This window comes from Oryza sativa, chromosome 7 (genome assembly GCF_034140825.1).
Source record: "Oryza sativa Japonica Group chromosome 7, ASM3414082v1".
Classification (NCBI taxonomy): Eukaryota; Viridiplantae; Streptophyta; class Magnoliopsida; order Poales; family Poaceae; genus Oryza; species Oryza sativa.
The window spans coordinates 22,070,060-22,086,547 of NC_089041.1; the positions used below are offsets into that span (position 1 = coordinate 22,070,060).

The 16,488-nt window shown below is 47.1% G+C and overlaps 3 protein-coding genes across 4 annotated transcripts; 2 read left to right on the top strand and 1 right to left on the bottom strand.

Moving 5' to 3' along the window:
* The first annotated feature begins 2,379 nt into the window (after positions 1-2,379).
* On the top strand, positions 2,380-4,690 carry LOC107276222 (putative F-box/LRR-repeat protein At5g02700). Its single transcript, XM_066312223.1, has 3 exons — positions 2,380-2,790; positions 2,850-3,482; positions 4,166-4,690. The coding sequence occupies exons 1-3, from the start codon at positions 2,380-2,382 to the stop codon at positions 4,688-4,690; spliced, it is 1,569 nt and encodes a 522-aa protein (XP_066168320.1).
* Positions 4,691-5,366: 676 nt separating this feature from the next.
* Positions 5,367-10,087, bottom strand: LOC9272270 (receptor-like serine/threonine-protein kinase SD1-8). Of its 2 annotated transcripts, none has more exons than XM_015791186.3 (7): positions 8,728-10,087; positions 7,067-7,189; positions 6,749-6,954; positions 6,431-6,641; positions 6,108-6,342; positions 5,863-6,013; positions 5,367-5,778 (listed from the first exon to the last, which is right to left on the bottom strand). In XM_015791186.3, exons 1-7 carry the CDS (start codon positions 10,055-10,057, stop codon positions 5,455-5,457), a joined length of 2,580 nt encoding a protein of 859 aa, XP_015646672.1. In that variant the 5' UTR covers positions 10,058-10,087; the 3' UTR covers positions 5,367-5,454. The 2 variants fall into 2 exon arrangements, with proteins under 2 accessions (XP_015646672.1, XP_015646671.1); XM_015791185.3 differs by having other exon boundaries at positions 6,749-6,966.
* Positions 10,088-13,822: 3,735 nt separating this feature from the next.
* On the top strand, positions 13,823-15,991 carry LOC4343545 (benzyl alcohol O-benzoyltransferase). Its single transcript, XM_015791188.3, has 2 exons — positions 13,823-14,346; positions 14,891-15,991. The coding sequence occupies exons 1-2, from the start codon at positions 13,903-13,905 to the stop codon at positions 15,776-15,778; spliced, it is 1,332 nt and encodes a 443-aa protein (XP_015646674.1). The 5' UTR covers positions 13,823-13,902; the 3' UTR covers positions 15,779-15,991.
* Positions 15,992-16,488: the final 497 nt, after the last annotated feature.

The following is a 16,488-nucleotide window of genomic DNA, read 5'->3' on the forward strand; positions in this document are numbered from 1 at the left end:
ATATATGATTGCTACATCTTTATGTATAGTGTATCAGAAAAATAACTGCACAAGCTTTGAATTTTTTTTAGATAATGGATTTAAATAAAACCCGGCCTCTACATCCAAGGGATATACACAACCAACAAGCTTTGAAATCTACATTATGATGAGTTTGAATTCCTTCGGACGTGTCAATTGGACAAATACGCCCATAGTGACTCGGATGGATATCTCGGCTCCGAAAACTTGCAGTTCTCCCCGTCAATCCTCCAGGACCCAAACAACTCACTTTTCGCCCATGAACCGTTTGTGTCAATGGATTGATTTGATCAAAAACTTGAGATAAGGGATATGTACCAAAGAAGGTATCGTAAGTAGTTATTAATAAAATCGAGGTTGAAATTTACAATGTAAGTTTTACTCCCTCCATCAACAAAAGTTACACATATTACTTTTGACACCAAGACCAAAGAGAAATTAAATCACCTTAGATGTTACAAAATCAAGTAGTGAATACAAGCATGCAACCAATAAGTATTTAGAGGACTCCTTGGGATCTAATAAAACATTTAATTTATCTCTTCATTTAAGTCTTGAATGTATAAAGACTACAAATAGAAACAACTTATTTGGAAAAACTCAAATGTGAAATAGGTGTAACTTTTGTGGACAGAGGAAGTATAATTTACCGTGACACCACAGTTTTACTCATCAATTGGTACACTACAAGAATCATGTTAATCCGTGATGGAAAATATCCGTCACGGATCACTAGAAAACCATCACCAAACAGCATATGTGATGGTTTAACAAATCATCACGGATTGAGCGTCATGGATAGGGGTGGAAACGAGCCGAGCCAAGCCTGGCTCGGCTCGGCTTGTAGTGGCTCGCAACAAACTAGGCTTGGCTTGGCTTGGCTCAGCTCAGATAGAGAAACAAGCTAAAACTTGAGCTTGGGTCGGCTCGTTTCCTGGCTCGAGCCAGCTCGAGCTGGCTTGCAAGTCTTCCTGTTAAAATACCTCTTCATATATATTTTATAATTATTAAAAGAAGCAAGAACAAATCATCAACATGTAAAATCTAAATAAGTTTATATATTCAATTCTTCAAAATTTTAATGATAAATTTCAAGTTGACAAATAATAACGCTATAAAAAGTGAAATAATCGATATAAACACATGATGGCCTAGGCTTGCGAGCCAAAACAAGTAGCTCGCGAGTCACCTCGGCTCAGCTCATTTCAGCAACAAGCTGAAAAGGAGGCTTGGGCTTGGCTCGTTTGGCTTACGAGCCGAGCCGAGCCAACCAAGCTCGAGCCAAGCCCGAACTGAGCTCACGAGCCCGAGCTTTTTTTCCACCCCTAGTCATGGATTGACCTGCATGATGGTTTGTCAAAAACCATCACAGAGTACCAGAATCGGTGATGGTTTTAAACCATCACGATATTGCCCGAGGCCTAGTTAGTCCAGCCCAAGCCCATTTCCTGTGACGAAAAATAACCGACACGGATGAATTGCCACATCATCATAGATGCTTACATGGTTGCTTACATGGATGATGACATGGACACTACCTCAGCCCATTTGTTAACAGGCCAGAATCAAAGATGGGCCAATTTTGGCCCAATTTCAGCCATTTTCGCAGCAATTTTCCAGCCATTTTTGCAAGCCCATTTCAGCATATTGCAGCCCAAATTCGCCACTAATTTTTAGCCCACTCTTCAGCCTACTACTGCAGCACATATAGCCCATATACACAGCCCATTGTCAAACATTCAGCCCACATACACAGCCCACAAGTAATTAATGTAGCAGCACATTAAATAAAAAAAATCATACTAACAGGTATAGTTGGCCAAATGGGCTGCCCAGCAAGGTACAACCCAGGCCTGGCCGTGCCTATGCCAAGGTTAGTCGGGCCGGCCCGGCCCGACCGACACGCCGAGCCGTGCCATGCCAGCCCACGGGTTGCATACACGGCCCAGGCACTGCCCAACACGACTAGGGTCATGCCGGACCAGCCCGAAGACACGACAACCCGTCGTTCTTCTCCATATAATAAGTCTATTTTTCATCCCTCAACTCTGTGGGCTGTGTTCATTTGACTGGAAAATAAGTCTATTTTGTATTACTCTTCTCTTTGGGTCTTGCCTTATATGGTTATTTAAGTCTATTTAGCGTCCCTATATATTTTTCTTCGATCCTGCCGTGCCGGGCCAGCCCACCGTGCCGAGAGTACAGCCCAAGCATAACCCGGCTATCGGGCCGTGCCGTACTTGAGCCGGGCCACGGTCCTCGGGCCATATGGCCATCTATACTAACAGGACGTAAAAGACTCCTTATATCGCAGACTCCGATCGAATTACTCCATATCTCTCTCTTTTCGAACTAGGGATGGTGCACCCCGACGACGGCCGCCGATCGGAGATCGTCATGGACGCCGCCGGCCGGAGTTGCGAGGTGGACGAGGACTACATCAGCGGCCTCCCCGACGACCTCCTGCACAACATCCTCCTCCGCCTCCGCTCCACCGCCGCCGCCGCCCGCACCAGCGTCCTGTCCCGACGCTGGCTCCGCGTCTGGGCCCATCTACCCGACCTCGAACACGGAAACTTCCGTGCGCCGGCGGCGGCGGTGGACTCGGTCCTCGACTCCATCGACGCCGCCATGGCCGCCAGCCAAGCCCTGGCCATCGACAGCCTCTGCATCACCGTGGAAAAGGAGAACCGAACCCGACAACTCCCCCTCGCCGCCATCCCCGCCCACCGCGTGATCGCGTGGCTACGCTTCGCCTCGCGGCGGCGCGTGCGCCGGCTCAACCTCTCGTTGCCAGCCGACGACGACATGGCGGCGCGCGCGCCCAGGAGGAGAGTGGGAGGGGAGGGGAGGAGAAGACGATGGAGGCGCTGCCGATCGATCTGCTCGCCATGGAGAGAGCTACAAGCATCGTGCTCGACCTCGGACACAGGTTCCGCCTCCGGCTGATGATGATCCCGCCGCCGGTGGCCGGCGGCAGCGGCGCGTTCACGAAGCTCACCGCCCTGACCATAATCACCGCCGCCGTGGAAAGCCGCGATCTGGAAGCCCTCGTGTCCTCGCATTGCCCTCGCCTCGAGAGACTCTCCATCATCGGCGTAAAGCTGCTCGGCGGCGGCGGCGCCGCCTCCAGCTTCTCCATACGCTCCGACTCGCTCACCTCGCTGTACATCCACCTCCGGGACTCCAGCCTGGAGGAGGTCGTGGCCCCGAGGTTGGAGAAGCTGCACGCGTCAGGCGACACCGGGTTCCACGTCGCTGCCCCCATGCTGGCCGAGGTCTCTTGGCAAGACGTCCATCGTGCCTACCTCAGCAATGGCGTCCGCCGCCGCCCGCTCAAGATCGCCGGCGCCGCGCGTAGTCTGCGGCGGCTATGCATCACGTCACCCTGTTCGGTCGGGTATCTGCTGCAGAGATTCGACGCCGTCGACTGGCTGGATCTGACACTCGCGGTTCCTCAGGTGAGTCTGGAATCTGCATGCGGCATGCCGTTCTGGATTTAGACATGTTAAACTTGCTCGATTCATAAATATTTCACCTTTACGCCATTTTTTGTTTTTACCATCTTAATAATTTTTTTTTTCACTAGTTGTATCTTTCTCAAATATCTCTTACTGCACCTTTTCATCATGTAATAGTCATAGGTGGTGTTTGAAACTCATGTAAATCAAGATAAAGATGAAAATTAAGTGTTTTACGCAAAAATAAGGTGGTATATTAACGTACGATTAATTATTACAAACTTAAAAAATAGATTTATCTGATATTTTAGAGTAATTAACAATTTAAAAAGTGTGCCACGAATATCAAAAGTGTCATCCAACTTTTGTTGGAGATTCGAACGCGCGCATAGTACAATATTTACTATTTTGCACCGTAGCTAGGTATATTATAGTATGCCCACCAATTGCGGTTTTTTATAAACTAAGTATTTTAAAAGTTATTGTAGTATAGTATGCCCACCAATTGCTGTTTTTTATAAACTAAGTATTTTAAAAGTTATTAATAGTGAAAGTTCTAAAATTTTAACCAAGTTACGTCAAATACTTGAGACCAACCGGAACGGGTATAAGTAAGGCATAATTTCCAAGTTGTCTATATATGTCGTATATACAATTCTTGAACCAGTATATGTTTGTGGCAGGGAGTGGAGGCATACAGGACATTCATGGATGATATGGACAACCTTCCCAAGTGTGAGACATTGGTGGTAGCTCTAATAGCGCAGTTCCATGGCTTTGTGCCAAGCATGCTACATCTCCTGAGAAGATGCAGCCATGTAAAGAAACTTGTGGTAATGATTATTGAACACAGAGACCCACCTCCATTATCACCATCCAGTTTCTGCTCGACAGCATGCCCCTGTCGCTCGCCAGATATCTACAAGACCGACGGCATTGCTCTCGACTGCCTTGAAGAAGTAGAGATCCGTCCCATAGGATCAGCTCCTGTGGGAGTAGTTGCAGAATTTGTGGATCAGATATTCAGACTGGATGCAGCCATGCTCAAGAAGGTGGTCTATCAGCAGTCACCATTTAGACCAGACCAGGAGGGCTACGAGAAGGTCCGCAGCATGTATCTTTCAAATCCCAGAATCGAGTTCAGGCAATTGGCCTCTACTACACAAAGCAAGGATGTGACAGTCTTGTGTTCAGTAAATCAGTCGTAGCTTTGCAATCAATTTCTTTCAGAGATATATTTTTTTTCTCGTGTAGCCGACCTACGATAATTTTGGTATAGATATATATTGTGAGAGAGATTATGTTGTGAATTTGGGGGAGCAATTCTTTTTTGTGTTCACGGAAAAAAATGCATCATTTGATATGCTGGTGATAATACAATGTGATTAATTTACATCTACTCCACATTCCACAAGTTTTGACGATTGGTGTCACCGGCCTTTTGTTGGAAATTAAATCATTATTCAATACTCCCTCCGTCCCACGGACTCTGGCTACACTTCACCTCGCAGCGGGAGAAACAGCCAGGGATCTTCCGGCTAACTTCATAAGATGGTGAATTAGACGATCTGGGTTTGAAGTCTCATCTGTTCTACTTATTTGATATTAGGTTATTCTCTAATATTCACATCTTCGCCTTGCAGCGGCACGTGCGTCGGCTAAACCTCTCGTTGCCAGCCGACGACACGGCGCGCGCGCCCAGAAGAAGAGTGGGAAGAGAAGATGGAGGCGCTGCCGATCGATCTGCTCACCTTGGCGAGAGCTACAAGCATAGTGCTCAACCTCGGACATTTTTGAACATTATTAATTTGCTTTCTTAGTTTCTTGTAACATATTTTGGTGTGCAATTAATTCTTTTGCGTGTTCCGGAAAAAATGCATCATATATACAGTAGCCTGAACTTTGCTGATGCTGTAATGTAATGTGATTTAATTTACATTTTTACTCCACAAAGTTCGGTACAGTGCACTGGTCACCGGCCTTCGACGATGGTGACGGTGACGTCGTTGACGGTGCAGGTGGACGACCACTCGCCGTCGGTCGAGCCGCCGCCGCCGCCGCGGTCGCTGCAGAAGCCCGGGTGCCTCGGCTGCGGCACCACCGCGCTGAGGTTGCCCAGCATCATGAACACCGCCGCCATGTGCGGCCGGTCCTCCGGCCGCTCCTGCACGCACAGGAGCCCCACCTGCACGCACCGCAGCACCTCCGACCTGCTGTACCCCCCGCCGCCGCCGCCGCCGGCCACCGCCTCGTCGAGCAGCGCCAGCGCGTTGCCCTCCCTCCACAGCCTCCACGCCTGCATCCGCGCACGCACGCACGTTTCGATCAGTTCTCGAGCAAATTTTCAGCGAACTTTTTCGAATTCTTGATCGCTGCTTACGTGGCTGAGCAGGCTCGTCTGCTCGCCGCTGCTGTACATCCCGCGGTTCTTCCGGCCGCTGACGAGCTCCAGCACCAGCACGCCGAAGCTGAACACGTCGGACTTCACCGAGAACACGCCGTCCATCGCGTACTCCGGCGACATGTACCCACTGCCGATTCGCCGTTGTTACCATCACAGCTCAGAATTTAGCAGCTATGTAGTAGAGTATATCTGAAGATCATCAGAGTCAGTGTCGTGCTCACTATGTCCCGACGACTTTTCTGGTGTGCGAGTCGGTGTCGTCGCCGAAGATCCTCGCGACGCCGAAGTCGGAGATCTTGGGGTTCATGTCTCCGTCGAGCAGGATGTTGCCGGCCTTGAGATCCCTGTGGATGATCTTGAACCGGGAGTCCTGGTGCAGATACAGGAGGCCCCGTGCGATGCCGAGTATGATGTTAAATCGCTTCGACCAGTTCAGCTGAGCTGATCGAGCCTTGTCTGCACAAAATCACACCCATCAAATTTCATCTGCAATGAATCAATATGGCGCCAAAAATGTTCAGGCAATTATCTGGGTGTTCAGTACCGAAGATGAAGTTGTCGAGGCTCTTGTTCTCCATGTACTCGTACACCAGCATCCTCTCCTCGCCATGGATGCAGCAGCCGAGAAGCCTGACAAGGTTCACATGCTGGAGCCTCGCGATGAGCATGACCTCGTTCTTGAACTCGTCCAGCCCCTGCGTCGAGAATTTGGACAGCCTCTTCACTGCCACTGTCTGCCCTCCATCCAATTCTCCCTGATGAATTTCGCATCATGCAAATTGTTCACAAATTTTCAATCAAAATCACCAATGTGTGTGATATCAGAAATGTATCTGCCTTGATTTTTTATGTTTTTTTTTACCTTGTAGACAGGACCAAAACCACCTTCACCGAGCTTAGCCAAGTTCGCGAAATTGTCAGTGGAGAAGGCTATCGTGTTGAAGTCAAAGAGAGTGACATTCAATTCGTTGCTGTGCCTGGTTTCATCCTCCATTTTCCTGTCTTGGACTTGATTCAGAGGGATACTTGAGTCAAATGAGGTGAACCTTTGAGGACTCTGAAATCTCACTGGATTTGCAACTGTAGTTAGTATTCAGGTTAGCACATGGATTAACTGAAAAATGCTCATTTTTCTCCTGTCAGACAGACAGAAGAAGGAAGACTTGGGAGTTGGAAGAACCTTTGTTTCTGAATAACTTGTCCCAGACGAAGAATGCAGCCAACGCCAGAAGAACAACACCAGATAGGCTTAGGACAACAGCGAGCACTGTGTTTTTCCTGCTGGAATCATCCCCATTGGTTGCTGTCAGAGTCATCTTGGAGGTGTCAGCAAGTCAAATTAGATGTACTAGAAGATATTTTAAAAAATTAGTTGTGCTTGACTGATAGGTGAAGTTTGTACTACAGAAACAGCTAGTAGAAGATTGACTGAAGATTTTGCTTTGAAACCAAGTAACCCCTTGATTTAGTAGTTCCCTTTTCTTTAATGATTATCGACGATTTTTTAGTACTGACAATGTTTTTTTCAAATTTCAGGTACACCACTGAAAGGTTCGTGCTGCCAAACGTGATTTCCAACACCAAAAATAATGGAAGTGATAATCCATGTAAAATTAAAAACAAGATCCAAAATAAATATGACAACTAGCAATCTTAGGTGCTTGTCCACGAAAGCAACAAGTGCAAACCAAAAGTCTGCATGTCTTCGATTTAGGTACAGGACAGTCGCTTCAGGCCAAATTAAAGAACCATTTCTGATCAGCGCATTGTGACCACACAGGACATCAGATAGAACAATAAGACTGATTTTCTCTATAGAAAGACTTCAATTCATTCTTGAGACGAATCCAAGCAATTCATTCAGTCTCTACTAGGACAAAACGGTTGAATTATACTAAGACTGCAGATTCTTTACAATATTGTTCTACATCAAATTAACATATATATACGCAAATTAAATCATGTAGGTATGACAGAACATATCTGATGTTTTCTTGAAACATTCTTTTTTAAGCGAATAATATCTGCTATACCTTAACTTTACTTATTATGGCCTATTTGGTTGCCACCATTTATCAACAAAAGCTACCAAACATGCTTAATATAAGGTAGGTGCTTAAAATCCTTGTCACACCATAGCAAGTCTAAAAATATCATTGCCAACACTTTTATGAGTAAACAAACACATGTGAGATAGTTTGTTAAAAGAAAATCTTATCATAATTGTGGTTGTAACCAAACAGATGACTAAGACCCTATTCTATTTGACACATCTATAGATCCTAGATCATGTTGGATTTTTAGGTTGTACAAGGGTTTAAATTTTTATATTTCTCTAATATAAGCAAAATAGTTTATTCAAATGTCATCAGTATAATCATAATTATGGATCCATGGATTTTGAGAACTAGTAATACCTAGCTTTAAGAAAATCGTATATATGAAGATGTTACATACGATCTAAGTTGACCAAATTTGTCTAATAGTTCTATGACCACTAATGTACCTATCACTTTTTATATTAAAAAACATACTACATCCTCAAAAGTTATGTTGTAAGTGTAGTGAAATAATTACATAATACTACCACTTTTTTCAATGACACCATTGACTTTCAAACACATGTTTTACTATCTATCTTATTTAAAAATTTATATAATTATTATTTATTTTTAAGTTCTTTTTTTAAAAAATACTTTAACCATAATTTTTATTTTCTACATTCGTACAATTTTTTTAATAAGTCAAATGGTTAAAATGTGTTTAAAATTAATGACCTCGTCTATTAAAAACGAAGGAAAGTATATGGCATACGAACTAGAGAGGAGAGGAGAATCATACGCAAATCGGATGCGGCGAGACGCATGAACAGGTCCTCGCCGCCATAGGAGAACTTCCTGATGTCCACGAGCGGCGAGCTCCACATGATGCAGCCGCTCCCGCCTCCCCTGACGTCGGACGCGGCGTACGCCACGCAGGAGCAGTTGGCCAGGCACCTCGCCCTGCACTGGTCGACGGCGATGGCCGCGTCCACCGTCGCGTTGGTGGTGTCGGGAAGCTTCACGCCGCGCAGCGGCAGGAACCCGTCGCCCGTGCAGTTGAGCCGCGTCCGCCGCGCGCACCCGGCGGAGCTGTCCCTGAGCTCCCAGTTCCTGGGCGACGCCGGCGCGAACCCGGCCGGGCAGCCGCACATCGACGCGGCGCCGACGTCGCAGACGCCGTAGGCGCCGCAGTGCGCGTACTGGTCGCACTGGTCCCGCGGCAGCGACCAGTAGAGGCTCCACCCGCCGGCCTGCGGCAGCCACACGTACCGCTGCGCGCTCGACTGGTTCAGCACGAACCTCGAGAGGACTCCGCCGCCGCCGCCGCCGTCGACGACGAAGGTGTAGTAGACGTCGGTGCGGTTGGCGACGAACTCGAAGCGGAAGCTGGTGTTGTTGGGCTCCATCTCCGGCTCGCCGCTGAACTGCAGCCCGTCCCACGGCCCGTTCCGGTACACCGGCGACGTGCCGTTGTACCAGATGAACCCCTCCGGCGCGCCGCGCGGGTCGATCTTGAACGTGTAGTCGCCCGGCGACGGGTCGCCGGCGCTCCTCCACGTCGTCAGGTAGCGGTCGAGCCCGGTGGTGAGGTCCCACCCAAACTTCATGCCGGGGAGCAGAGTGTCCGACGGGTAATCGAAGCTCTGCCAGATCACATCCCCGGAGCCACCGCCGCCGGCGAGCACGAAGTTGCCACTATCCAACAGCCTCGCCGCCACAGGATCACTCGCGGTTACGTTCGACGGCGCCGACGACCACACCACTCGCCCCGACCCATCGCCGAGCACCAGACGACCACCGCCGCCGCCGCCGCCGCCGTTGACGACGACAGCCAAGCTCCCGGCCGTGCCGCTCACCGGAGCATCCCGGTTGGCCACCCACACCACGGTCGGCGGATCGATGTCCCTGTACCATATTCCCAAGAACCTCGCCGCCGTCGTCGAGCCCGGCGGGGTGAAGAACCCGAGCTCGAAGACCCCACCGGCCGAGACAAGCTTCTGGCCATCGGCGAGAGATGAGTTGGCAAGAATGTTGTCACTCGCGGAGGCGGCAAGGGAGAAGAAGAAGAAAAGGAAGAGGGGAGCTAATGGCCGCATGGCGCTCGCCGCAGCCATGGCCATCGTGACCATGTGGCGCCCGAAAGCACCACGCACTCACACGGCTCCTACTAAGATGGGCGAGAAAAATTTTAAAACCGCACCTTGTTTTAGCTGGAATACTTGTGCAAATTGAACACTCGCCTACTCATTCAATGGAATGTTGCATTCGCCATTTTCGCTTTGTCGCGCGCGCATCCAGGAACTGTGGCTACTGAGCACGATGGTTCCAAAAACAGGTGGACCGGCAGATAACCGACCAGGAGCCAGCGACCGGCTAGGAGGCGGCTATTGGCTGGATGTACTACCTCCATTTCTTCAATTTTTAGACACCAGTATATGGCACATGCAATGGGATTTTAATTAAAAAAAGGGATTTGCTAAAAAACTTTCGCAAGTTTTTTTTCTGCCCCAAAACTTTCAGATTTGTGACTATCAAATGGTCTCAAGATTTGTACATGAAGAAAAAAAATTGCTACAAAGAAATGTCATACGTAAGATTCCAGTGCTATCTAATCAAAGCATTGTTGAATACATGTTTTAATAAGTTATATTGTAGTTACGGTGTAGTTACAGTGTAACATCTGAAAATTTTTGACTCAAAAAGTTTGCGACAGTTTTTTAGATATTCCTGATAACGCGCCAGTATCCTATAGTACTATAACAAACCGGTATTATGAACCATCCTCCTACCAAGTCGTACTTGACTGTAATACCATCATACTGGTGTTGATTGACAAAATATTTTAACATCAAGTTTTCACAAAGATAAATATTTTACGGTGACTTTCCACGATGGATCGACTTGCGGTCTTGCATTGCTGCCTTTTTGGAAAGGAGATGGTGATTTACTGATTTTGATATCCTATGTTTAGATAGTACATGCAAATATTATCTAACAAAAAAGGAGTCGTTCTTATGGGGTAAGATTTGGCCCATGATGGCGACTTCCATGGCATTTTTCTCATGGAGAGGCAGCGTCTCCTTTGTTGACGCAACGGCGACTTATGATAAAAAAAAATGTGTATTTTTCTAGTGTTGGAAGAGTCATTACGGCATCAGATGGAAGATCTTTGAGATGGTGGTAAACTAAACCTAAACCGGTATGACTTCTGACTTGGCACATGAACCTACCCCGGTAGCTCAGACTTCAGACTCTAGTAATCCAATGTGCTATATCTAGAACATGTTTATCTGCCTAATTTCTTACCAGTCATCAAAGTAGATAATAAAATTCCCCAGAATAGTTTTGATTATTTCGAAGGGTAGAGATATCTTTTGTCATGAATCCACAAAAAATAGAAAGTTCACCCTATATGCTTGTGGTGTACGACTTCATCTACAATTATACTCCCTCCGTCCCCTAATATATATATATATATATATATATATATATATATATATATATATATATATATATATATATATATATATATATATATATATATATATATATATATATATATATATATATATATATATATATATATATATATATATATATATATATATATATATATATATATATATATATATATATATATATATATATATATATATATATATATATATATATATATATATATATATATAAAAAAGAGATTTTGATATTTTGTTTGCACTGTTTGACCATTCGTCTTATTCAAAAAAAATTAGAATTATTATTTATTTTATTTATGACTTACTTTATTATCCAAAATACTTTAAGCACAACTTTTCATTTTTTATGTTTGCACAAATCTGTTGAATAAGACAAGTAGTCAAACAGTGCAAGCAAAATATCAAAATCCCTTATATTAGGGGACGGAGGGAGTATATCAAGAAACATGCAACATTGCAACACACGAAATCAACCGATCGAATTGGACTAGAAAATTTTTCTTTTTGAAAAAAAAAAACTGTCGCACCACACAGTGCAAGGCTTCATATATTGATATAGCATAAAAAAACAATATTATAGTCCATGAAAGTTACGATCAGGAAAAAAATCCATACGCAGAAAAGCTCATGCATACACTCACAAGGAAAGAACTAACACCAAGCCGGCTACCACTATGTGTGACCGGTTACTATCAACTCATCAATAGGGGCACAAATGCACCACCCTAGAAGGTCAGCCATAGACTACTAGTTAAACCCACAGAGAATGGTTGTTGAGGGAGAGGGTGAGAGAGATAAGATCAGATCTACTTGGCCTCGTGCAAACACTATGGTGACAACCAATAATGCCACGCAGATCATACTGATTTGAGGCGGGAAAGTTACAAATGGGATCTCCTAGATGACACGTCTAAGGAGATTGTGCCGCACCGTGCATCCAAGAAATCATGGACAAAGATCTCGCTCGGAGGATCCCGCCAAAGACGAAGGAGGCATCTCGGGAATGCCCCCAAGAGGGATCACGGTGCCAAAAGGCATTGTCGTTGCTAGCTAGGAAGAACCGCAAGGCTAGGCTTTTGAACTTCGCTATACACCACCATACCAGTGCACCTCCGCCAACTACCCCTGGTTACCTCAAGACGGTCCTCACTAGGGCCTTCCACTCCTACCACCATCGTACCAGCGCCACTCCCGCCACCATTGTATCAACGCCCCTCTAGACACTGCGCCTCACTATCACCCACAATCTAGGAGATGCCAGATCTAGACTTAGCTACTTCACTGTCGTAGGCCCCCAAACGAGGGCACCGCAACCGCCACCGAATTCATGAGCACCCGAATCACAACGTTGAGGGCGAGAGATGATGAAAAAGAAGAATCACAGCCATCGCCCTTCCTCGCAACTGTGCGGACCTCTAGCGGTGGTGAGATGCATGGGACGAGGTGGGAGGCATTGTAATGTGGGTGGCGAGTCCCACCCATGTTGTGTGAGATGGGTGACGCAGGGATGGGTTTGTATTTAAGGATTGAATTTTACTCTGTGCTAGAAAAAAAGTTATTTTAAGTTTAGGGATTAGTTTGAATGAAAATAAGCTGATTATAACCTAGTCTTCCGGAGGTGCTCATAGGGATAGAGTATGTGTATTTATAGGGATGAGTGTGCACACGTTATGAGCACTTGCATTTGTACTGTGTTTCTTAAAAAAAGAAAATAAGCTGATTATATATTTTTTAAAGGGACCAGGCCAGAATATGTTTAGTACGCAATTTTAGAGGAGGAGCTAAATTAACAAAAAGCAGGTCTATTGGGATTTATTTTTTCGATATGAAATAAAACATCCGGATGGGTACAAAGGCCGCAACCCGCAGTAGGCTAACATGAAAATATTGGCCCGATTCCCAGCCCACGAGAGCGTGACGTGACGCCGCCGAGAGCGTCACCTTATCACCTCAGCCCAATCAAGCAGCCCACAGGATGGGTGAAAAGTATAAACTGGTAGAACAGTAGAAGCGACTCGCTGTAGACTGACTCGGCCTCCGAGTGGCAGAAAATTCAAACGAAATGACTGTTCTCTCTGATGATTCAACGTCAGCAAGGCTCAACGCGCAAGATGTCATTGGCGCCATCCACAAATTTTGATCGATCCACTACTAGGATGAAAAGCTTTGTGACTTGTGACAGGTCAGGCTTTGCCATCACTTCATATTCTTGCAGACTCTTGGCACGATCCATCACACGCGTTAAAATTCGCAAGTGGAAGACCCCCGATCGAGTCACCGCCGCTTTGAATGATTACTAGTCGTCGCAGCATCCGAATCTGAATGCCACGGCCTACTCCAATTCTGAATGTTCCAATTGCTGTCCGTGCAAATGCAAACTCCCTATAAAATGCCATGCACGCAAAGATGCCCGAAGCACCAAAGAGCCATAAAGCCACGTGTCTCTTCTACCTTAGCACACGTACATTTTGCCTTTCATCACAAGTGCACACGTACGCATGGCCACCACCCTCGCCTTCACCGTGAAGAGGTCGGCGCCGGAGCTCGTCGCGCCGTCGAGGGCGACGCCGCGGGAGCTCCGGCCGCTGTCCGACATCGACGACCAGGACGGCCTCCGGTTCTACCGGTCGGGCCTCCACTTCTTCCGGGGCCGCGGCGGCGGCGGCGCCGACCCCGCCGCGGTGGTCAGGAGAGGGCTCGCCGACGCGCTCGTGCACTACTACCCCGTCGCCGGAAGGATCAGTGAGGTGGAGGCGCCGGCGCGGAAGCTGGTGGTGGATTGCACCGGCGACGGCGTGGTGTTCGTCGAGGCGGACGCCGACGTCTCCCTCTCCGACTTCGGCGACGTGCTCTGCCCGCCGTTCCCGTGCTACCAGGAGCTCCTGTGCGAGCCCGACGGCAACTGCGCCGCCGTCGTCGGCCGCCCGCTCCTCTTCATTCAGGTGATCACTGATCATCTTGCACGTCAGCGCACGTGCACCATTTTTTTTTTTGTCTTTCATAAGCATTCACGTTACAACTTACGATGTGTAGGGCATGTTCACTCATTAATTGCATGTCATCTAAATATTTATCAAAAAATTTAAAAACCTTAATAACATATTAATAACATAGATTAATATAAAATATATCACTCTACAAACATATATAACTAAATTCAACTTCTTCAAGTCGTAAAAAAACAAATTTAACTAAAAATATCGTGCATTCGCAGTTATATGGCCCTGTTCGACTGCCCTTATTTATACTATGTTGCAGCCTATATGCATAGTATTTTATATGTGCGGTTGCAAAGAGCAGCCAAACATACCTATTTTTTGCTACAACTTTTTAAAGTTGAATTTAAACTTACATATTTGTGGAGTACTATATGTTATATATTAATCTATTTTATTATTTTTTTTAAAAAAATATGACTATTTAGGAGGATAGATGAAAACACTTTCCCCGACGTGTAAGCTAATATTGTGAACGTTGAAATGATAGGTGACGCGACTCAGGTGCGGTGGCTTCGTGTTCGGCCTGCAGATATGCCACAACATCGCCGACGCGGCTGGCACGGTGCAACTCCTGCGAGCGATCGGCGAGATGTCGCGGGGCATGCCCGCGCCGACCGTGCCGCCGGTGTGGGCGAGGGAGCTGCTCATGGCGCGGTCGCCACCGGTGGTCACGCACCGGCACCCGGAGTACGACGAGACGGCGGCCGGCGGCAACCACGACGTGCTTGCCCACCATGAGCCGCTCGTGCAGCGCGCGTTCTTCTTCGGGCCGAAGGAGATGTCCGCATTGCGAGAGCTCGCCGCCCCAGCCGGCGCCGCCGCCGGCAAGAGGATCTCCCGCTTCGACATGCTCGCCGCTTTCCTCTGGCAGCGCCGGGCGGCGGCGCTGGAGTACGACGACGACGACGAGGTGCGCGTCATGTTCGTGGTGAACGCGCGCGGGCGCAGCCCACCGCTGCCCGCGGGGTTCTACGGCAACGCGTTCGCCTTCGCGGTGGCGGCGTGCACGGCGGGGCGCCTCCGTGACAGCCCGCTCGCCGACGTGGTGGGCATGGTCGCCGGCGCGAAGGCCAGGGCGACGTCGGAGGGGAACCTGCAGTCGGTGGCCGACCTGATGGCGCAGCGCGGGCGGCCGCGGTTCGGGCGCGCGGCGAGGGCGTACCTCGTGTCCGACGTGACGCGGGCCGGGTTCGAGGGCGTCGACTTCGGGTGGGGGGAGGGGGCGTACGGCGGGCCGGCGGCGGCGACGCTGGCGACGTTTCACTTGACGGTGAAGGATGCGAGCGGGGAGGAGGTGATCGCCGTGCCGATGTGCTTGCCGGCGCCGGCCATGGAAAGGCTCGAGTTGGACGTGCAGATGTCGTTGAATCATTGAACGATATATACATTCCTACATGTTCTATGTTGATTGTTAGATTCGGTACATCCGTACATGCTATACGTTCATATTGTTCATGTCACCATGTGCATGTTTTGTTATGTCCTACGTAACTCCTGCATATAATATAGGAGTTACAACATGTAATAGTTAAATTTTAAGTTGCATGTTTGTGGACTAATATATCACATGTTAATACATCTTTTTACATATTTTTTATAAATACTTAAGTGATATCTATCTATCTATTATCTATCTTCTATCTATTATATACTAAAAGTCCATTAAACTTCCTAGAAACGCTCTCAAGCCGCCACGTGACGCTCCTACAAATGCTCCGTGGCACAATATAATTTCACCATCGATTTTCACTTAAATTGGTGGACCCATTATTTTATACAATTAGATTAGATCTTTACATGCCGTTGATTTTCACTTAAATTGGTGGACCCATTATTTTATACCAATGAATTAGATCTACCTTTGTCCCGTACGTATGTATGGTTTGCCGGAAGGATTAGTAACTATGGTTGTTAGAAGTTGAGATTAATTAGCTGTCATATTGTGTTACTACTAATCATAGCTATATTTATTATATGCACGGCAATATATATATGGAAGCTATGAGATTAACAAGAAGATTATACATAGCTAATTAAATTAGTTATTATACATGATTTGTGGAAGGAAGTTAACGGTAATATAAC

Coding starts and splice junctions, on each gene's coding strand:
- LOC107276222 (XM_066312223.1), top strand. CDS start 2,380: ATGGTGCACCCCGACGACGGCCGCCGATCGGAGATCGTCATGGACGCC. Junction 2,791..2,849: donor GCTTCGCCTCGCGGCGGCGC/GTGCGCCGGCTC, acceptor GCGCGCGCCCAG/GAGGAGAGTGGGAGGGGAGG. Junction 3,483..4,165: donor TGACACTCGCGGTTCCTCAG/GTGAGTCTGGAA, acceptor TGTTTGTGGCAG/GGAGTGGAGGCATACAGGAC.
- LOC9272270 (XM_015791185.3), bottom strand. CDS start 10,057: ATGGTCACGATGGCCATGGCTGCGGCGAGCGCCATGCGGCCATTAGCT. Junction 7,190..8,727: donor TCTCGCCGCATCCGATTTGC/GTATGATTCTCC, acceptor TGACTCTGACAG/CAACCAATGGGGATGATTCC. Junction 6,014..6,107: donor AGAAAAGTCGTCGGGACATA/GTGAGCACGACA, acceptor GCGAATCGGCAG/TGGGTACATGTCGCCGGAGT.
- LOC4343545 (XM_015791188.3), top strand. CDS start 13,903: ATGGCCACCACCCTCGCCTTCACCGTGAAGAGGTCGGCGCCGGAGCTC. Junction 14,347..14,890: donor GCCCGCTCCTCTTCATTCAG/GTGATCACTGAT, acceptor TTGAAATGATAG/GTGACGCGACTCAGGTGCGG.